General features: G+C 64.0%; 1 protein-coding gene and 1 long non-coding RNA gene across 5 annotated transcripts; both read left to right on the forward strand.

The window, feature by feature from the left end:
* Positions 1 to 2,391: 2,391 nt before the first annotated feature.
* EMID1 (EMI domain containing 1) lies at positions 2,392 to 14,013 on the forward strand. 4 transcript variants are annotated; one of them, XR_012652154.1, is made up of 16 exons: positions 2,392 to 2,807; positions 5,074 to 5,187; positions 5,317 to 5,423; positions 7,644 to 7,730; positions 7,832 to 7,893; positions 8,045 to 8,171; positions 8,653 to 8,760; positions 8,975 to 9,112; positions 9,374 to 9,460; positions 9,570 to 9,622; positions 9,716 to 9,769; positions 9,913 to 9,957; positions 10,038 to 10,082; positions 10,872 to 10,956; positions 11,879 to 11,969; positions 13,436 to 13,538. XR_012652154.1 is itself a non-coding variant. In XM_075039654.1 (15 exons), the coding sequence occupies exons 1-15, from the start codon at positions 2,665 to 2,667 to the stop codon at positions 13,567 to 13,569; spliced, it is 1,389 nt and encodes a 462-aa protein (XP_074895755.1). In that variant the 5' UTR covers positions 2,393 to 2,664; the 3' UTR covers positions 13,570 to 14,013. The 4 variants fall into 4 exon arrangements, 3 of the variants coding, with proteins under 3 accessions (XP_074895757.1, XP_074895755.1, XP_074895756.1); XM_075039654.1 differs by lacking the exon at positions 11,879 to 11,969 and having other exon boundaries at positions 2,393 to 2,807; positions 13,436 to 14,013; XM_075039655.1 differs by lacking the exon at positions 11,879 to 11,969 and having other exon boundaries at positions 2,394 to 2,807; positions 5,320 to 5,423; positions 13,436 to 14,013.
* Positions 14,014 to 15,526: 1,513 nt separating this feature from the next.
* Positions 15,527 to 19,402, forward strand: LOC142037430 (uncharacterized). The gene is made up of 3 exons (XR_012652373.1): positions 15,527 to 15,622; positions 18,698 to 18,734; positions 18,984 to 19,402. It is a non-coding gene; the product is annotated as an uncharacterized LOC142037430 (long non-coding RNA).
* The last annotated feature ends 1,800 nt before the right edge of the window (positions 19,403 to 21,202 follow it).

Genomic DNA, 21,202 nt, shown 5'->3' on the forward strand with positions numbered 1-21,202 from the left:
TCCCTGCCTGGGCCGTGGCATGGGGACCTGGAGCTGGGACGGGGATATGGCATGGGGACACGGAGCTGGGGCAACAGGGACGTGGCATGGGGACCTGGAGCTGGGATGAGGACGTTGGCATGGGGACATGGAGCCAAGGCAGGGACGTGGCACAGGGACCTGGACCCAGGCTAAAACACACCTGAGGAGCCCTGGAGGGATTCAAGCCATCAAGCAGGGGGTGGGCACGGGTGAGGAGACCCCAGAGCCGGGTGAGGGGACCCCAGAACCAGATGAGGGTCACTCAGGGGAGCCGTGGGGACAAGGTCTCTGCAGCCTGAGGCTGGGCCCCACGTGCTCAGCTCTGGGCTGGGGACAGCCTGGGACAGCCATCAGAGAGCACTGGGTGCGGGGCTGCCCCACTTTGGGGGACAAGATGGGGCACCCCAGTTCCTGCAGCCCCCCCAAAGCCCCAGCCTCTGAGCTGCCAGAGGGAGCCTGCCAGAGCCAAGCAGGATCCGTCCCACCGGTGCTGAGCCCTCATAGCACCCCAGCCCTGTCCCCACCGTGCATGGGGGGACCACCCAGACCTGGGGGGGACCTGTGCATCATCCAGTGCGATACCCACCCCCCCACACCCAAGGGCCCTCACCAGACCCCGGGCACCCGACCATAGCCTTGTTTAGTCTGAGGAGGAGTACGGATGGCCTTCGGCTCCTCCAAGCACCCACGAGGGTAAACAGAACATCCCATGCCCTGCAGCAAGGACACACCGAGGCCAGGCTGCCTGCGGGGGGGCTGGGGAGGGCTTTGGGGACACCCCCGTGCTCTAACCACCAAGGGGGTGGCTGCCAGCCAGGGGGGCCGGCAGGGCTCCCACCGGGGAGTCGGGGTGATGGGTCCCCCCAGGCGTGGGTGCGTGCTCTGGGGGTGCATCCCCCCCACCTGTGCTGTGCCAGCTCCCTGCTTAACCCCCTGCCCAGAGGAAGGTGGCACCCATGGGTGGGGGGGCCTTGTGGGAGCACTCCCTCATCCGCTCCAGCGCAGAGTCCTCCTGCCCCGCTTGTGTGTCCCCCCCCCCGAGCCCGGCTCCAGGCTTTCCAGGGCTCTCCCCATGCTGGGGGGGGCCAGGCAGAGCACAGCTCCCCCTCGCACACCCCCCACCCCATGGATGGGGGGCCCGGACGCGTGGGTTCCCCGCTGTCTCCCAGGGAAGGGACACAGCAGGTTAGCAGATGAGACCACCCGGGCGCCTGGGTCCCCTGTGCAGGCAGGGTGGGGGGGTGGGTGCTGACAGCCTCGATCGGGGGGCCGAAGCCCGCACCCGCACCCCGCAGAGGAGAGGGGTGGGGGGTCCTGGGGTGCTGCCGGTGCCGGGATGTGTCCCCAAACACACACCCAGACACAGACACACACCCCCGCGCTGACACCCCCGGCAGGGACCACCCACGCACGCCCATGCACACACGCGGCCTCCTTGCACGCCCCGACACAGGGACCACACACGCGCACACATGGAAGAGGCGGCCGGAGGAACAGCCGGAGACAACCGGACAGACAGACAGGGTGTGTACTGTGTACACACAGGCAGACACAAACACACGTGCGTGTGCACAGAGACGCCCACGGACCTGCGGCACATCGCACACGGACGGCACACGGGCACACGGACGTGCACACCCACGTGCACACGCATGTGCACTCATGTGCGTGCATGCAGGCGCACAAACATCTGTGTACCAATGCACACGTACGTGCACACACGCGTGTGTACCCATGCAGACCCAGATCCACACACAGAAGCATACATGTGCGTGTACCCATGCACACACAGAAGCACACACAGAAGCACACACACGCGCGTAGCCATGCACACACAGACGCGCACACACGTGTCCCCGTGCACGCACAGAAGCACACAGATATGCGAAACCCTGCACACACGCGTGCGTACGGATGCTCACACAGATGCACACACACGTGTGTACCCAAGCAGACAGAGAAGCACACGGATATGTGAACCCACGCAGACACAGAAGCACACACGCGTGCGTACCCATGCACACACAGAAGCACACACGCGTGTGTACCCATGCACACATTCATGCGCACGCAGAGGCACACACAGAAGCACACACGCGTGTGTACCCACGCAGACACAGAAGCACACACGCGTGTGTACCCACGCAGGCACAGAAGCACGCAGGCGTGCGAACCCATGCACCCACGCGTGCGAACCCACGCAGGCACAGAAGCACACAGATGTGCGAACCCACGCAGACACAGAACCGCGCAGATGTGCGCCCCCCTGCACACGCATGCGCGCGGACCCGCGCGCACACTCAGGGACGCACACACGCGTGTGGACCCACGCAGAGGGAGGCGGAGGGGCTCCCACCCGGCACACACACTCGCTCACACGGGGACCGGGATCCCGCATCTGGGACCAGCCCCCCCCCCCGCGCATCGTACACCCCCCACCACCGCGTCCGAGCCGCCAGCGGGACCCCCGGGCCGGCGGGGCGGAAGGCGGGGGCGTGGGGTCCCTCCTCCTCCTCCTTCATCCCTCCTCCTTCATCCCTCCTCCTCCTCCTCGTCCCCTCCCCTTCCCGCCGCCCCGCTCGGTGCCGGTGCCGGTGCCGGTGCCCGGGCAGCGCGGCCCCACACCGAGCCCAGCGGAGCGGTATGGCGGGCCGTGACCGGGGGCTCTGCCGCCGCTGCCTGCCCCTGCCTGTACCCCTGGGGCTCTGCCTGTGCCTCTGCTGCCTGCTGCCGCCCCCCGCCGCCGGTTCCTGGAGCCCGGCCGTGCTGCAGCCCGCCGCCCGCAGGTACCGGCACCGGGGGGGGGCACCGGGTGCGAAGCACCACGGTGATGGAGAAAGGGCACCGGGGGGGGGGGGGGGGTGTCTGGGCACGGGGGGTACTGGGAAGGGAGCGTGGGTGGCATCGCGGAGACGGGGATGCGGGTACCGGGGGGCTCCGGGTACCGGGGGGCTGCGGGTACCGGGGGGCACCGGCTGCTGGGGACGGCTGGCCAAGGGGTGTTTGGTCGGTGCTGATGGGGCTAGCCGGGCTGGGAAGGCTGGGGAGGGTCCCGGGGGCTGCTGGGGCTGGGGTTTACCGGGGAGTACTGGGGCTAGCTGGGCTTACTGGGGCTGGGGGTTACTGGGGACAGCAGGACTTACGGGGTCCAGCATCACTGCTGGGGTTATCAGAGCTACCAGGGCTAGCAAGGTGCTGGGGCATGCTGGGCATACTGGGCATACTGGGACTACTGGGACTACTGGGGCTGCCTGGGCACGCTGGGACTGGCGTGGGGTGAGCGGCTCTGGCCCCAGGGTCCCGCTCGTCCCCAGAAGGTGGTGGGGGCCGAGGCAGCCCACTGCCCAGTTCAGGGGGCTGTGGTCCCTGTCCCCACGATCCCGTCCCAGCAGGCGGGGTGCCGGGGGGGGTTGTTTACAGGAAATCTTTGGCTCTGGCCACGTCTCCGGCACCGGATTGCCGGGACCTCCCGGTTCCGCTTGGGTCGGCGAGGCGACGGGCAGAAGCTGCCTCATTTCCCCTTCCCTCCCGGCCAAGCCCAGGAAGCCCCCGGCGCCTTGGCACCACCCTGCCATGTCGTGTGTCCCCCCCACCAGATCCCCCCCACCCCACAACCTGGCTCCCACCACCCTCCTGTTGGCATCAGGGGACCCGCGAGCCCCCACCCTATCCCTCTTGCCAGGCTAACGCATCCCTGGGGATCCCCCATGCCCGAGCAGGTTGGGGCACGAAGCCAAGAGGCCGGTTTTGGGAAGCGGGGTGGGATTCGGAACCAACCCCGACGTGGGCTTTGCCCCAGGTGCGCGCATGCCCCGGCAGCAGAGCCCGGGCCCGCTCGGTGCACGAGTGTCGGCCCAGCAGCGGGTGGGCCGGGTCGTGCCAGGCCATGCGAGCTCCCGCACGCCGATGCCCGCCAGCTCCTGCCCGGCTCCCCGGGAGGGCATTCCCCCACGTCCTCCCTTTGCCAGGCGGGAAGCAAAACGGGCCGGGACCCGTCCCCAATCCCCATCCCCGCGGGCGCCCGCCGCAGCTGGGGCTGGCACCGCTGCTGCATCCTCACCCCGAGACGGCACGGCCGCATCCCGACGCAGCACCCGTGCCATCCCCGTGTGCCTGAGGAGCATCCCCCACCCCGGGAGCTGGATGCCCACCCAAGGTGGACGACACCGGGGGCTGTCACCCTGGGTAGGGAGGCCGGAGACGCCACCGTCCCCCGGGACCCCGCTTTGGCATCGCGGGGCGGCAGCAGAAGCGCGGAGACAGCCCCGGCGGGCTCGGCGCTTTCGTGGCCCTGGCACGGAGCCCGCCTGGGACGCTGCCCGGCCGGAAAGCCTTGTGCCACCCTGCTGTGCCCCCCCCCCACAAACACCCCTTCCCCCCGGCATCTCCCAGACAATTGTCCCCCCGCGGCGCCCACTCGTCCCCGCCGCCACCGCCTCCCTGCTTGGAGGGGCTGTGCGACGCCGCGGTGGTCCCAAAAAGCTTGGGTTTTGACCCAAATCGCACGGCCTCCGAGTTTGAAGCCGCCGAGGGCACAGCGAGTCCTGCTCGCTGCGGGGACGGGGACGCGGCGTTGTGGCACTGGTGTGTCCCCCCCCCGCAGGGGGAAACTGAGGCTGGGGGGGTGGTGGTGGGGGGTGGCATGACCGGGGCAGGCAGGGTGGGCAGAGCCTGGCATGAGCAGCCGGCGTGGGGCAGGCAGGCGCCCGAAGAAAGGAGCCTTTGTGTGGGGTGGGCCGGGGGCGCAGGGGGGGGCTCTGGGCCCCGCTCCAGGCCTGTCGGCGCCAGCGCCGTGCCGGGCCGGGAATGCAGCAGGAATGCGGGGCCTCAGTTCCCCCCCCCAACCCCAGAGTGCCAGGGCAGCCCCCGCATAGGAGCATCCTCCATGGGCACCCCGAAAGCTGAGGGTGGGCATCTCCCAGGGCGATTTAGGGGGCAGGACCCCCTGGGACGGGATGGGGACACGACGTAGCTCGGGTGGCACCGCCACCTCTGCCAGCCCCACAGTGTCCCCCGGGGAAGGGCTGATGGCACCGGCGGTTTCCCTTCCAGCAACTGGTGCTCCTACACGGTGACACGGACGGTGTCGTGCCACGTCCAGAATGGCACCTTCCTCCAGAGGGTCTTCCAGGGCTGCCGCTGGCCCCTGGCCTGCAGCGGGGGCAGGTGAGCGGTGACGCCGGCGTCCCTCGGGAGCGGGGACCCGGCATCCCGCCCCAGCACCCTGGGGTGCTCCGTCACCCCGGGGTTTCGGACCCGGGATGGGTCTGAAAGCGCTGCCCTGCTCTGTGCCAGCAGCTACCGCACCGTCGTCCGGCCCATCTACAGGGTGACCTACAAGACGCTCACGGCGCTGGAGTGGAGGTGCTGCCCCGGGCACGCCGGGGCCAACTGCGAGGAAGGTGAGAACTGGCACCGGCCATGGGAAGGGGGTCTCATCCTGCCCTGGCGCTGGGCTTCTGGTCCTCTCCGTGGCCAGGGTGGGGTAGTGTCACCCAGGGGCTGCGCCTGGGCTGTGGTCCCCCCGGCCGTCAGCATCGCTGCTGGGGGTGGGCAGGGTGCGGTGGGGTGGGGAGGGCTGGGTGGAGAGGTGGACCCACGTGTGGGTGGGAGGGATGGCTGTTCCTCTCTGTGGGTGGATGGAGGGACGGAGAGAGGGATGGAGGGACGGAGAGAGGCACGTTCCTCTGTGAGTGGGTGGGTGGATGGATGGAAGGATGGATGTTCCTCTGTGTGGGTGGATGGAGGGATGGATGGAGGGATGGAGGGATGGATGTTCCTCCGTGGATGGATAGAGGGATGGATGGATGTTCTTCCATGTGGGCAAATGGGTGGATGGATGGATGTTCCCATGGCTGAGTGGACGGACGAATGGATGGATGTTCCCGTGGGTGGGTGGACGGATGGATGTTCCTGTGGGTAGATGACTGGCTGGCTGCGTCCATGGATGGATGAATGGATAAGTGGGTAGGTGGTTGGCTGGATGTTCCGGTGTTGCTACGTGGATGGATGTCCCTGCGTGCGCATGGACGGGTTGGTGGCTGAGTGGGTGGGCGGATAGATGGAAAGAGATTCCTACGGGTGGGCGGGTGGGTGGACAGACGGGTGGACGGCCCTACGTTGGGCTGGATGGGTAGATGCGGCAGTGGGTGGGCAGACGGATGCTTGGCTGGCTTTGCCTGGGGGTGGCTAACTGCAAAAGTGGATAGATGGGTGGGGTGTGGACGGATGGACATTCCTGGGTGGGCGGGCACGTGGCTGTGCCCACGAGGGGACGACTGCCCGCCTGCCTGCCCGCCGTCCCCGTGTGCGGCCGGACGGCGGGTGGGTGGATGAATGGGTGCAAGGCTGTGCCGTGCGTGGTGGGACGGGCGCTGCCGACTCGGCAGCTGGCCCCCAGCCTGCCGCCGTACCGGGGGCGGGGGGGTGGGGGGGGGTGCGTGTGTGTCTTTGTCCCCATCGTCACCCCCATCCTCCTCCCTCCCTCTCCCCCCACCCCGTACCCCAGCCAAGCCTCAGCTCTGCGGGGCACGGGGGGAGCCAGCTGGGTGGCAGCAGCCCGGGGGGAGGCGGGGGGGCTCTTCCTCCTCCTCCTCCTCCTCCTCCTCCTCCTCCTGCTCTATGCGTGCTTGGCCGGGTGCCCCACATCTGGGCCCGCTTAGGGCGGCGCTGGCTGTCCCCTGCAGCATGGCGGTGGCCATGCCGGGGTGGGGTGGCAGTGGGGGGGACGAGGGGGGGACGATGCCACCAGCTCTGCTCCAGACACCCCTTTCCTGCCGCACCGGGTGGCCCCAAGCTGCTGTCCCCAGGGTGCCTCGGTGGGAACGGGGGGGGCTGGGACCCCACAGTGGGTCGTGGATGTGGGCAATGTCCCCAGGAATGTGGCCCTCCTCCAAGGGCATCCCCCCCGAGCTGGGGCTAGGGGGGTCTCGCTGGGAGGGGGGGACACGGGACTGGCTGGGGGCTGGGGGGGTGTTTGGGGTGATGGGGTTGAGGACCGTGGTGGGGCTGGGGGGGCCTGGCTTGGGGGTGAGTTTGGAGTATCGGGTGGGTGGTCATGGGTGGGTTTGGGGGGGTCTGGCTGAGGGTTATGGGGTGGGTTGGGGGGTCTAGTGTGGTCATGGGTGGGTTTGGGGGGGTCTGGCTGAGGGTTATGGGGTGGGTTGGGGGGTCTAGTGTGGTCATGGGTGGGTTTGGGGGGGACTGGCTGAGGGTTATGGGGTGGGTTGGAGGGGATCCGGCATGTGGTCATGGGTGGGTTTGGGGGCATCTTGTTCAGGACTGCGGGTGGGTTTGGGGGGGGTCTGACTCAGGATTATGGGTGGGATTTGGGGGGATCTGGCTGATCGCGCATGGGTTCAAGGGGGATCTGGCTTGGAGCCGTGGGTGGGTTTGGGGGGATCTGCCCTGGGGCCACGGGTGGGTTTGGGGCTCTGAGGCTCACCCAGAGCGAGGATGGGGCAGAAGCAGCAGGAGCCCCTGCGAGCCCCCCCACACATACGTTTTGGGGTGAGGGACAGCAGGCTTTCCCAGCCCTGTGGCCCTTGGGGGGTCCCCCACCAGAGGTGATGCACGGGGATGGGGGGGGTCCTCCCTTCCTGACCCCCCCCTTCTCTCGGCAGAGGCTCACACCTTCCTCGCCCTGCGGGACGCCGGACGCCCCAGCACTGCCCCACGCCGTCCCTCCCTGCGCCCCACGGCTTTCTCAGGTGGGTCCCTCCCCAAGCCAGCCGCATGGGCATGGGCGAAGAGGGGTGGGTGCCCCCCACCCAACGGGCCCGTGTGCCCCCCGCCGCTTTCTGCCCCGCAGGGTGCCTGAACTGCAGCCGTGTCGGGGAGCTGACAGCCCGGCTCGCCACCCTCGAGGCGCAGGTGAGCCCCACGCTGTGCCACCGGCCGAGGGTCCGGCCACCTCCCTGGCTCACCGTGCCACCCCTCGAGGGGTGCAGGAGCCCTTGGGAGGGGGGGGGCACCTTATGGTCCCCCCCTGCTGCGGCACCCAACTCTCCCATCTCGTTGCCAGGTGGCCCGGTTGTCGGTGGCTGAACCCCCCACCCCCCCGGCACCCAAAGGCAGCAACCCGGGCAGGGGGCCGGAGACTGGGCAGCTCTGGGGGTCCCCGGCTGCCCGCGGGAACCCCGGAGATGACGGTAAGACAGGCAAGCGCAGGCAGCTGCCCCCCCAGCCACCCACATCCCACGGCACCGGCGGGGGCAATGCCACGTCCTGCGAAACGCCTGGGGGTTGTCAATATTTGGGGGGGACACACCTGGGGGGACCCCCTCTTGTAGCCCTTTACCCCGGAGGAACGGGCTGTGGGGTGGTCCCAGTCCCACCCCAGCTGTCCCCAGGGAATGGTGGTGACACTGAGCCACACGTGGGGACCGGGCCAGCTCTGGGGAGGGTCTGAAGGGCTTTGACCCCCCCAAACCCCCCCAAGCGCTTCTGGTTTGGGGCAGGGTGAGGGCACCGGCGTGGGGCTGCTGCCCTTGGGGTGCCCCCCCAGACCGATGCTCTCCCCACCCGCACCAGGGTTGCAGTGGGGAGCCATGCTGGAACGTGATGGTGGGGACTGGGCATGGGTGGGGGGGGTCCTCGGGGTGCTCCCCTGAAGGTGCTGCTTGACTGCAGGGAAATCCGGCTCACGAGGCCCCCCCGGCCCCTCCGGCCCCAAGGGAGACGCAGGAGGACGGGGACCATCCGGCATTCCTGGGGTGAAGGGTCCGATGGGACCACCAGGTAAGGGGTGATGGGGTGCCCTGATGGGGGGGGGGGTCCCAGCCCAGTGCCTGGCTCTGGCTGAGCATCCCCTTCCTGGCAGGCAGATTTTGGGGGGGGGGGGCTGTCCATGCAGTGGTTTTGGGGCTCAGAAGGGCTCCAGCGCCACACAGCTTCAGGCATCAGGACTTTAACAAGCACCCCCCAACCTTCACCCTCTTCTTCCTCCCTGCAGGTCCCCCTGGCCCCCCAGGACCACCCGGCCGGGATGGAGCCAGGGGGCTCCCCGGAGAGAAGGGGTTACCCGGCCCCCCCGGCCCCCCAGGACCCCCTGCCCCTGTGGGGCCAGTGATACCCCGCATAGCCGAGCCCAGTAAGGAGGGTCTGGGGTGGTGGGGGGGGGTCCCCTCCCCTGGCTGACCCCAAGGATGGGGGGTGTAGCGTGGCAGAGCATCCCTGCCCCAGTGATGGGGCTGGAGGGGCAGCCCGGCCACGGGGAGTGGGCTATGGGGTCTGGGGTGGGAGCATCGCCCAGGCTGGGGGTAGCGTGGCCGGATCCTGCCCGGCTGGGTGGTGCTGGGAGCCCCCGGGGGGGGGGCTCTGGCCCCTGCCCACCACCCATGGTCTCCCTCAGGGGACCCGCTTCTCTCCAACACCTTCACCGAAGCCGTCGGGGGCATCGTGGGTCCCACCGGACCCCCCGGACCCATGGGGCCGATGGGTGAGTGTGTCCCCCCCCTTCCCTACGCCCCCACCCTGGCACTTTGGGGGTGCCCCGGTGTGGGGCACCCTACCAGGGCTGAGCTGAGCTGAGCCCCCTCTCCTTGCAGGTCCCCCCGGCCCCCCGGGTCCCATCGGGCCACCCGGCCCCCCAGGACCTGACGTAAGTGCCGGGAGCGCCGGGGTGGGGGGCACGGGGTGGGCTGAGCCCTGGTGTCCCCCCCCAGCTCATGACACCCACCTCGTCCTTGCACAGGGTAAAGCCGGGGCACCTGGAGCTGCCGGCCCCCCCGGGGAGAAGGGAGACAGGGTGAGTCCCTGCCAGCCCAGCGCTGTGACACGAGTTGGGGAGGTCTCAGCCTGGGGGGGGGGGGTGTCTGCCAGCATCTCCCACGGTGGGGGGCTCCGGCCGTGCTCCCCGAGTGCTGACGGGCTCTTTCCCCCCCTCCCCAGGGTCCCCAGGGCCACCCAGGCAGCCGTGGACAGGACGGGGCACAGGTACGTTGCTGGGTCGGGCCCCCCCGGGTCGCAGCCCCCCACGCCCCCCCCTGCCAGGCCGTCTCCTTTCTGTGTTTCAGGGCGAGCCGGGCCCCAGGGGCGAGCCGGGCGAGAAGGGCACTTGGGTGAGTGGCCGGTGGCACTGGGGACAGGAGGGGGGACGTGTCTACTGACAGGGGTTGGCCACCCGTGGGTGCTGGGGGGACAGCGATGGGCTTGGGGGGGCACCCTGCTCTCTCCTACGGCTTGTCCCTGGGACCCCAATGATGGCATGGGGGTCCCCAGCGGTGACCAGGACCCCACACCTCACCCCCGGGACCGCAAGAATGGCATGGGGGGGGGGGCTCCAGCGGTGCCCAGTGCCCCACGTCTCATCCCTGGGACCCCAATGGTAGCATGGGGGGGGGTCCCAGCTGTGCCAGGACCCCGCCAATGGCCGGGGAGTCCCCAGCTGTGCCCTCGCCCCTGGGACCCCGGTGATGGCACACAGACCCCTGGCTGTGCTTGTTTTCCCCCCCCCCAAATGGTGGGGGAAGGGGGTACCACCCCTGCATGCTGCCCCCTCCCGTGGTGGGGGGGGGTCACACCATCAGCACAGCCCCTCTGTGCCTGGGCAGGGTGATGGGGCACAGAGCCAGCCCCCCCCGGACCCCCCAATACAGGAGGGCACAGAGCTGTGCTGGGGGCACAGGGTGGGCACAGACCCCCCCCCAGGGGTAGGGCTGGGGGCTGGTGCCCCCCCCCCCCAGGGGTACCCCCATTCCTTCCCCCCGTCTTGTAGTGAGTCGGGGTGTGCCGAAAAGTGCGGGGGTACCTGTGTCCCCTCCATGTCCCCCCCCCCTCCCAGGGGAGGTGGCCCGGGGCCATGTGGGGGTCCGGCCCCCCCCTCACCCCCGTCCCTCTCTTCTCCCCAGGGGGAGGGTTTGCACCAGCTCCGCGAGGCGCTGAAGATTTTAGCGGAGAGGGTTTTAATCTTGGAAACAATGATTGGGCTCTACGGTGAGTAGGGGGGGGGGGCCAGCCTGGGCCACGGGAGGGGACCGGGACCCCCGGGGTGGCCCCCGCTCCATGGGGTGGCCCCCATCCCCACTGGCAGGTCACCGGGCCCCCGTGACGTCACGGTGGCCCTTGGCTCGCTGACGTCATGGAGCTGCGGGGAGGGGTCCTTCGGCACCCCCTCCCCTCCGCCGCCTGGGCACTGGGGGGGGGGCAGGGTGCCGGCCTCGCCCTGGCTGTGGTGTGACGTCATCAGCCGTGCATGACATCACCACCCACACCACGGCATCGTGGCCAGCACTGGGGACCGCTCACAGGGCGAGGGTCACCGGGGCCCCCCCCTGCCTGCACCCACGGCTGGGGTACCCCAGGAACACACCCCCCCCCCATGGGCACTGCCCGGGGTGCCCACCTCGGGCAGGGACACCCGTGACAGTCTCCGTCTTGGGGACACGCCGGTGGCCCCCCGGGCAGGTTGGGGACGTGTGTGTCCCCCCGCCATGTGTCCAGGGGCTCGATGTGCTGGGGGGGGGGGGGTGGCAGAGGGAGCACCCCGCTGGGACTCGCCCGGGCAGGGGACAGCCGTGTCCCCATCAGGTGGGGACATCGAGGCAGCCGCGGCTGCTGTAGGGTCAGCGCAAGGGACCCCCGGACCCCCCCCCCCCGGCCCCACAGGGATGGGGGACCCCCTCGCATCCCCCTGGGGCCACCACGGGAGCCCCCGGCACCCCTCTGAAAACAAGAGGAGCACCCTCCTGGGAGACCTGGCACCCCCCCCCCCATCGCACCGGCACCCCCTGCCCGCCAGGGCTGCACCCACGCTACGCCACCCACGCCACGCTACGCCGCCCGTGCCGTGCCACCCGTGCCGTCCCCGCCGCGGCGGCGAACGCGCGCTCTGCTCTGCTCTCTCACTCTCCCCCAGGCCAGTAGCTTCCAAACCCTCCTGCGGCAGCAGGCCCGGCTGGAGGTCCTGGCTAGAAGGGTCACCTTGCTGGAAGCCATCATCTGGCCAGGTAACCGCGCCGCCTTCCCCCCTCCCCTCCCCGCATGAGCTGGGCGCGCCGTGGCACCCCCCTCAACCCCCCCCCGGGAGCGGGCATGGAGCACGGGGGGGGGCTGGAGCCCCTGGGAGCAGGTCCCTGGAGCACCCCCAGGGCCAAGGGAGACCATGGAGGTTCTCTTGGGTTGAGAGAGGTGACCATGGAGACCCTCTTGGGCCAAGGGAGCCCCTGGAGCCCCCCAAAGTTCAAGGGAGACCATGGAGGTTCTCTTGGGTTGAGAGAGATGACCATGGAGACCCTCTTGGGCCAAGGAGGACCATGGAGACCCTCTTGGATTGAGAGAGAGACAACCAAACCATGGAGACCCTCTTGGACCAAGGGAAATCCTGGAGCCGCCCAAGGTTCAAGGGAGACCATGGAGCCCTTCTCAAGCCAAGGGAGACCCATGGAGACCCTCTTGGACCAAGGGAGACCCCTGGAGACCCTCTTGGACCAAGGGAGCCCCTGGAGCCCCCCAGAGTTCAAGGGAGACCATGGACACTCTCTTGGATTGAGAGAGACGACCATGGAGACCCTTTCAAACCAAGAGAAATCCTGGAGCCCCCCAAGGTTCAAGGGAGACCATGGAGGTTCTCTTGGGTTGAGGGAGATGACCATGGAGACCCTCTTGGATTGAGAGATGACCATGGACACCCTCTCAAACCAAGGGAAATCCTGGAGCTCCCGAAGGTTCAGGGGAGACCATGGAACCCTTCTCAAACCAAGGGAGGCCCATGGAGACCCTCTTGGACCAAGGGAGCCCCCCAGGGCCAAGGGAGACCATGGAGACCCTCTTGGATTGAGAGAGACAACCATGGAGCCCCTCTTGGACCAAGGGAAATCCTGGAGCCCCCCAAGGTTCAAGGGAGACCATGGAGCCCCTCTCAAACCAAGGGAGACCCATGGAGCCCCTCTTGGACCAAAGGAGCTCCTGGAGCCTCCCAGGGCCAAGGGAGACCATGGAGACCCTCTTGGATTGAGAGATGACCATGGAGACCCTCTTGGCCCAAGGGAGACCCCAGTGCCCGGCCCCCACTGTGCCAGGGTGCCCAGCTGGGGGGGCTGCGGGTGCCCCCCACCCTCCTTCTGCCCCACTCCCCCCCACCTCCACTTTCCAGCTGTGCTTTCCTGCAGGGGGGACCCCGGCTCTCGGGGTGCCGGCCGGGGGTGCCAGGCAGGGGTGCCAGCCGGGGGGTCCTCCTGTGCGTGTGTCCCCCCCCCCCAGTCCGAGTGTGCCTCTCCCAGCATGGGGGTCCCGGGGGACAGCCGGAGCCGTGGGGCTCGACACTGCCGCGTGGCTGGGGGAGCGATGAACCCCATTTCTGGGGGGCAGGGCCCCCCCCTGCCCACAGCACCCATAGCAGGGTGACTTTTTTTGGGGGGGGGCAGCGTCCGGCATCCTCCCACCGCCTGACACCTCTCTCCTTTCCTCCCCGCAGAACCAGAGCCCGGCTCAGGCAGCGGCCCCCCCGGCACGGCGGCACCCGGACCCCCCCGAAGCAAGCGGGGTGGCAGCAACCAGCCCCCTTACCGCATCGTGGCCCCCCACCGGCGGCCCCCCGGCAAGCAGTGACGGATCCTGGAGTGGGGGGGGTCACCCGCTGTCACCCCCCCCCCAACCCTGCGCCCACCGCCGTGCCGGTACAGGCAGGAAAAGGGGGGACACGATGGGGGTCACCCCCCCCCAGCCCCCTGGTCCCGCAGGGCACTTGGTGCTAGCCGGTAGCACGGCACCGGCCCCCCCCCCGCTTTGCCCCCCATCGCTGCTGCTTGAACCCCCCCCGGGGGGTGGGGGGGTGGGCAAAAGGGTGCCAGGGCCCCCCCCCCCCCCGCGCCCTTTTTCTGCCCCCACCCCAATGTGCAGCTCTGGGGGTGCTTAATTTCTTCCCCACCCCGAGCCCCCGCGGCCACCCCTGTGCCGGGGAAGGGACCCCGGGGGGGGCCGGCGGTGGGGACCCCCCCCCCCAGCTTCGTCCCGCTGCTTTGGGACCCGCGAGGGTCATTAAACGTCTCTTGAACCCGTGTCCTGTGCGTCCCTCAGCGCCCTGGGGGACCCTCGGGTGAAGCGGGCACCCATGGGTGCAGCCGGGTGGGGATACGGGGGGCTGGAGCGGGTCCCCTCCGCACACAGTGGGTGGGCTGGGGGCAGTGGGGGGGTCCCACGGGGGGTCCCTGGGGCTGGCGGTGGGGTGGGAGGGGGCCACGGGGAAATGGGCTGCGGTGACCTGGAGGGGGACCCAGGGGACACATGGCTGAGCCATGCCACCCGTGGGACACCCACCCACGCCATGCCACCCGTGGGACACTTGTCCATGCGATGCCACCCGTGGGACACCCACCTACGCCATGCCACCCGTGGGACACCCACCCATGTGATGCCACCTGTGGGACACCCACCCACACCATGACACCCATGGGACACTCACCCAAGCATTGCCACCCGTGGGACACCCACCCATACCATGTCACCCGTGGGACACCCACCCATGCGATGCCACCCGTGGGATGCCCACCCATACCATGTCACCCATGGGACACTTGCCCATACAATGCCACCCATGGGACACCCACCCACGTGATGCCACCCATGGGACACCCACCCATGCGATGCCACCCGTGGGACACCCACCCGTGTCAGGCAATCCATGGGACAGCCCCCTACGCCGCACCACCCACAGGACACCACCCACCCACCCACCCACGCAGGCGTCGCGGGACGCGCCGCAGCCCGCCCGGCACCCGCTGGGGCAGCAGCAGCAGGCGGGGTGGCACAGGGCGCTGGGGGGGACACGGGACACGAGGGGCGGCAGCCGCTGGGGTCTACCTGCATCCCCACCCGTGGCCTCACGGGACAACACCGCTAGCGTCGTGGCGGGGGTGACGTCACACACGGCGTCACGGGTGATGTCACCCCGTCACGCCCGCATCGTGACACCGCGCGGGCAGCGTGCAACGCCAGGCACGGCGCGGGATCCCACGCGACACCCGGCTTGGCCCGCGGCGTCGCTTGCGAGCGAGCGACGCGTGACACCTGGTGACGTCACGCGCAGCCCGTGGCGTCACTTGCCGGAGCGTGACGTCAGGCGACGGTACTGCACCGGGGCGTGCCGTCGGGCACGGGCGGCACGTGCCGCGGGCGGCGCCGCCTGCTGGCGCGTGACGTCAGGAGCGACCCGGCGCACGGCCGCTGCCGCGTGACGCCCGGCGATGACATCACGCCGCCGCAGCCCCGCCCACCGCTCCGCCTCCCGACCCCAACGGCTCTTGCGCGACGGTCCCTAACGGCCGCGGGCCGTACCATCCCGTCGCCCGGCGGGGGGGGGGGGGCGGGAGGAGAGGAGGGGGGGGAGAGCGCCCAGCACCGCGGGAGAACCGCCCTCCCGAGCGACGGCCGCTGCGGCGCGGGGCGTTCCCGGTTCTCCGCGGAGGGCGTGGACCGTGGGGAAGGGCGGCGTGTCGGGGCGGGATGAGGCGAGCCCTCGGTAATCTCCCGGCCGCGGTCCCCGCCGCCGCCGCCGCCGTGGTACGGCCCGCCGGGGCCGGGTAGCGCATGCGCATTGCGGGGCGGCGGCGGCGGCCGGACGTTGGGAGCGCGGAGGAGGAAGGCGAGAAAATGGCGTCGACGGGTAAGCGGGGCCGGGGGGGGTCGGCTCGGGCCGGGGTCTGGCGGCGGCGCCGCCTCGGCGGGGAGCGGCTGAAGCCGGCCCGGCCTCCCGCCCCGGCGCCCGTCAGGACGGACTGAGCCCGGGGCCGCCCGGGCTGAGGGGAGCGCCTCGGGGCCGGGCCGCGGCCCTGTCACGGCGGGGCGAGGCGAGGCGCCGGGCACCCCCCGCGTTGCGGTAGACGGGCTCCATCCCGGCTGGGCTGAGGGCTTCGTGGCCGTCCTGAGCCCCGCGCAGCCCGTCACCCCTCCGGTGCCTCCCCGGGGTCGCCGTGCCCGGGTGATCCCACCTCGACATTTGTTAAAGGGTTGTTTGCGATACCGGATCCTCGGTGCTCCAGCGCCGGAAGATTCGTTTGAGTTACGCTTTTTCGGGAGATCCCTGCCCTTACCGAAGGCTTCCTCTGTGCTTTCGGCTTTTCTGGTGGCTATTCAGGAGGATTTCTGGTGCAAATGTAATTTCTTTGAATAAAACCAGTGAAGCATCGTAGGAGGAGACGTGCTTTTACACGAGGGCTCCGGCTGGATGCAAACAGGTCAGAACTGAGACTTGCCAACCACGGCAGCACCAGCCTTAAAGTAGCCTTAAAGCCCAGCAGCCGAAGGTCGGAGCTCTCCGCAGAGGAAAATGTCACAAGCCACGGAGTGTGAGGCAATATGACTAATATCACCTTGGAGAAGTTAAAAAAAAAAAAAGTTGCTAAAGAAACATGTGCCGATGGAATTGTCAAAATGGGGTTTAAAAATACAGCTGTCTTTCCGCTTAATACATGGAAATGTTCTTCTGTGGGAGCTGCTATTTTCGGTTGCACTGTTGTGCTCTTGAGCCTCATGAAATAGAAAGATGAAGATTAATTTCCCACTGGACATAAAGGCTAGGAGATGGTTTTGACTAAATGAACCATAATATTTTTTTTAATGTTTTGCGTTAATCTAAATTTGAGCAAATTAGAAGAGAGGGATTACTGGAGACAATTTGCAAATTCAACACCTGGATTTAATCCTGCAAAGGGGAAAATGTCATGTCTAGGTAGGGCTGGGGGAAGGCTGTAAGAAGGGATGCGTGATGGGTGTTTAACTGAAGACTCTGTGCATAGCTCGAGGCCCCAGTAGCTCTTTAGGAGGGTGGTAGGTTGCTGGGGTCTACCAAAGAGGGATAGAGGTTGGGGAGATCCGTGCTCAGCAGCCTGGCCATTTTTTAACAGCTGGAGGACTGTGGTAACCCGACGGGGTGCGGAAAATGAGAATTAAATGAGGAGTAGGGAGGTTTTGGTGGTTGGAGGGTGAAGAGGCAGGGGTGGAGGGCAGTGTACGGTGAAATGGGGGGGAGGATGGAGGGGTGTTGGTGAAAGGAGGCAGTGGGAGAGGGAAGATGGATGTGGAGGAATGGGCATTAATGTTCTTTAACACTCAGGATTTAGCAGAGCTTAGAGCCACATGTAAACTGAAAAAAAAAGAGCAGCGATCCTGAATTTAACAAGCTAGATTTTTCAATGTTAAACATGACAAACCGTAAGGAAAGCAGGAGTGGTGCCAAAGTAGTTTAACAACTTGTGCGGTGCGTCTCAGGAGCATGGAAGACTTTGGATAGCAGTTCAGCGTCTTGTTATTGTGCGCGGTATTTCAGGCATCTTCCTTGTGTACTCGTACTGATTCCTGCACTCTGGTGCATGGTCAAAGTAATTAATATCTGTCAAAAAACACTCCCAGCATCACGGCACTTCCTTTCCTTCTCCATCAACTCGCACCCCAGGGTCTGAGCTCCAGCATCAGCTGAAGGAAATGCAAAAGGAGGAAAAGCCGTAAGCTCACATAGAGGGGTTAGGAGGAGGGGAGGAAAGCTTTATTAGGGATGAATCTGTGGCCTCAAGAAACAGGTTCTGGTGTATGAAAAGAGTATTTTCAAAATGATTCCTGGTGCTCAGTCACCTTCAGTTGTGAACAAAGTGATGAAGTTGTTAAAGCAGTCCTTACAACCTAGGGATAAATGAAGGCTGTAGGAAGTTGTCAGCCGGGTTCCTCAAATTCACTGGTTAGTTTTCTAACTGAGATCAGTGTACCCCGAGGTGTGATTGCGATAGAAACACTGAAACCTCTTCCCGCAGAGGACTATCTGGCTCCGCCTGAGAAAAGCTATACTAACGTCCAGCTTCTGCCTCCAGGTCAGTCAGATGCCATGGCCTGAGCGGCAGATGCAAGCAAGGTCTGGACTCATTCCTGATCTCTGTCCTCGGGACTTCTCTGGTCCCAGCAGAGCTGGAATCTGGCTGGCAAGGTCTGGCCTAAGTGGTGAATTCATCGTTTGCTCTAGAATTTTGGATGGGAACTGGAGTTGTTTGGTGACTTTGAGCGAAAACATACATTTAGGAGCTGTAATCATCTCAAATATAGCCTTGTAATTGCCATGTGGACGCATTTTCCATTCCCAACAGCAAAGCGGTTCAGTGTAGATTTTTCTGCTTAAATTTTCAGGATTTTGGTTCTTCTCTAAATCATGGTATTGGTGTGAATCAGGGCTTTGGGGAAGGAATTACGGCCAGCTGCCCATCTCAAACCCTGCCGGGGACAGGTGTTAGAACTTTCCAGCCATTTGTTTATGTCCTTGAAAGTTAAATAGAAAGAGTGAAGTGTGGTGGTTTCCGCAGACCCAAAAGCTTGCAACCTGGCCCTTTGAAACCAGGGTGGGGGGTTTGTAAGTGTCAGCCCCAGTGTTTCTTTTGTTCCAAAACAAAACACCCTCCTGCCATCCCCCTTGGGTGTCATCCAAGGTGGCAGTTAAATTAAAGTAGGGTCATTTGAGATCAAAGTTGCTGCTGCAAACAGCAGTAACAATGAAGGGAAGAGAGGTTTTTGTTTCCTTCAAAAAGACTGAAAAAGTACATTTACCTTGTACTCTTTTGAAACTGGATTTCCAGCGGTTTATAGCAGTTCTTTCAAGCTGCGGGAGGAAATTCCAGCTGCTGTGCTCTTACACTGTTAATTTTGTTAAGCCTTTGTCAACCTTTTTTCCTTTTTTTTTTTTTTTTTTTTTTTCTTGTAGATTATAGTACCTATAGCCAAGCTGCAGCTCAGCAGGGGTAAGTAGCATTGTGGTCTTATCCTCTCTGTTTTAAAAAGATGTAATACAAGTATATAATAATTGTGGTTTAGTCTTAACTCGGGTACGTTTGTAAATCCTGTGGTTTTCCTTTAGCTTTTAGATTTTGTATTACCATAGTATTTCAGCAGAACTCATTTGGATATGTGAAAATTGTCTTGTGATACATGTTTTGTGCAAGTCAGAAATACAGGGATGCATGATAAATGTTTTCAAATTCATTTTACAGCTACAGCGCATATGCACCTCAGCCAGCTCAAGGATATGCACAGACCACCCAGGTAAAACACAGGACAGTTTTATAATTGCTGCTGAATCACGTGTCTTCCAGTAAACTACACGGGGCTCTGCCAGCCACAAAAAACACTGAGCGGCAACATCAAAATCTGTCATTAAAAGTTGTCTTGTAGCTTCCCACACAGCCCAAACTGCTTTCTTAAAGTGAAAACAACCTAAACGTCCAAGGAGCCTCAACAGTCCCCTTCTTTGTTAATATATCCGAGTCTAAGGTGGTTGTTGTTGAGAGGATTATAAAAGCCTAATTCTCGGTGGATGTTTGACACCACCATGTTGGTGGGTGTTTTACTCAGTGGTATAGGAGAGAAAAACCTAAAAAAAAAAAGGGGTGGGGGGAATTGCCATTTCTGAGGTTGCAGCAGTTGGACAAAGAAGGAAGAGGGAATAGATTTTTTTCACGGAGGTATTGTTGCTGAAACTGTTAGTACTTTCAGTTGGCTAGACTACAAAATGATGATGATCTTTAAGAGATTAATTAAACCATGCTTATTTGTAATCCTTAGAATTCAAGTTACTGAACACACATTTGTGTACACGCTCCAAGTATGTTTTCAAAGGTAGATTTTTGTCCTCAAAAAGTGGTGTAGGTTAATTTTCCCTCGCCTCTCCAGAGAGGTTTTTGAAGGGAAAATCCTGCTGCCCAAGAGTATGTCTGTATTATGGAGATAAAACCCACCATATTGTTGTGTTGGAGCATTACTGAGCAGCTTTTAATTGGTTAATTCTGGTTGTGGCAACAGCTTGGCTTTGGTGCTGCAGGGCTGAGCAGGGGGTACCTTCCCGTGCCCGCTCAGGCTGCCTGTGCCACACTGCCTGCTGCTGCCTGCGCTGGCCAGTCCGAGGCAGGCGAGGCTGCTTGAATACTGCGCTCGCTTGTTCCTGCGGCAGGGTAAGACAGCCCTTTGTCAAAAATGTCAGTGTTACAGGAGGAGCGCAGGCTCAGTCTGGGCATTTGGGCCAGCTTAAATGAAGGTGACGGTAACTTTTATTTTGATAAGTATTTTGAGACAGAACAATTGGAAGAACTGCTGCCAAACGTGCGGGTTACATGGAAGGACAAGTGTAAGCATACTGGCAAGTGTAAGAACAGAAGGCCTCAGCAACATCCTCTAGTGTGAGACTAAGACAACTAACCAGCTAAACTCAGCTGTAGGCAAATAGCCATGCGTGGTTTGCAGCGTTTTCTGCCTCTTGATGTAGTGAGCTTCCACAGACAGTGACATATTCAATCTGCTCAAGGTTTTTCAACTCTTGGTTAAGATCCGTGGCTTGAGTGCAGGGAGGCTGGCTCACCAGTAAAACAGGCTTAGACCCCAAAAGGCATTTAAGTTCCAGGCTCCCCCAGGAGTCAGTAAATCCCTTTGAGAATCTGGATGTCAAGGCTGTCACGTCGCTTCGTGAGCCGTAACTAGAGTTTTGTCCTAAACCAAACTGCTGGCCGCACAAAGCTGTTGGAAGTTAGCTGGTGCCTGAAGTTTGAGCCGGCTGGTCTGTGGCACGGGGCTGAGGTAGCTCTTTAGCTGGTAAAACTGCAGCGCCAGCAGCTCCGTGCTAATCCAGCCACGCTGTGCTGCCGATTGGATCGCCACGGCTGAGGAGTTGCTTTGTGGTGTTGTCTTCAGGATTGAGCTAGATGATGGGCAGAAGTGGTCCTTCAGTGATAGTCTAGACTTGAAAATGAGCTCCAGGCAAGGTGCGAGTTGAGAGCTGATCTCTTGCTGGATGCAACGGCACCAGGACGGGAGTAGCTGTTGTTGGCATAGTTTGGTGATGGCAAGACCTTGGATGCTCCTGCTGATCCCGTCCTTGGATGCCTACATAAACTCCTATTTTTCAAACTATTGGCTGGTGGATGTGAAGAATACTCAGAATAACTTCACTGAAACCTTAAATAGGTTTCTTCTAGTGAACACTAAAGCAGTTTTATGCTGAAGTAATCAACGTGTTTTACTTCATACAGTTCTGCCCTCTGAGTAGTCCCCCTCCCTGTGTTTCAGGTTAGCCCTTGGGAGGTACCTGTGAGTGTTGGTGGGTGCCCAGGCAGTTATGAGGAGCTGGATGCTTTCCTGTTTTGCTTTACGTAGAGCAGAGGTGTGTTGTGAAAATGTAAGAGGCTGTCCCTGTGGTCCTGGCATTGAAAAACTGCGTTTG

The sequence above is a fragment of the Buteo buteo genome, chromosome 11 (assembly GCF_964188355.1).
Source record: "Buteo buteo chromosome 11, bButBut1.hap1.1, whole genome shotgun sequence".
NCBI classification, from domain to species: Eukaryota; Metazoa; Chordata; class Aves; order Accipitriformes; family Accipitridae; genus Buteo; species Buteo buteo.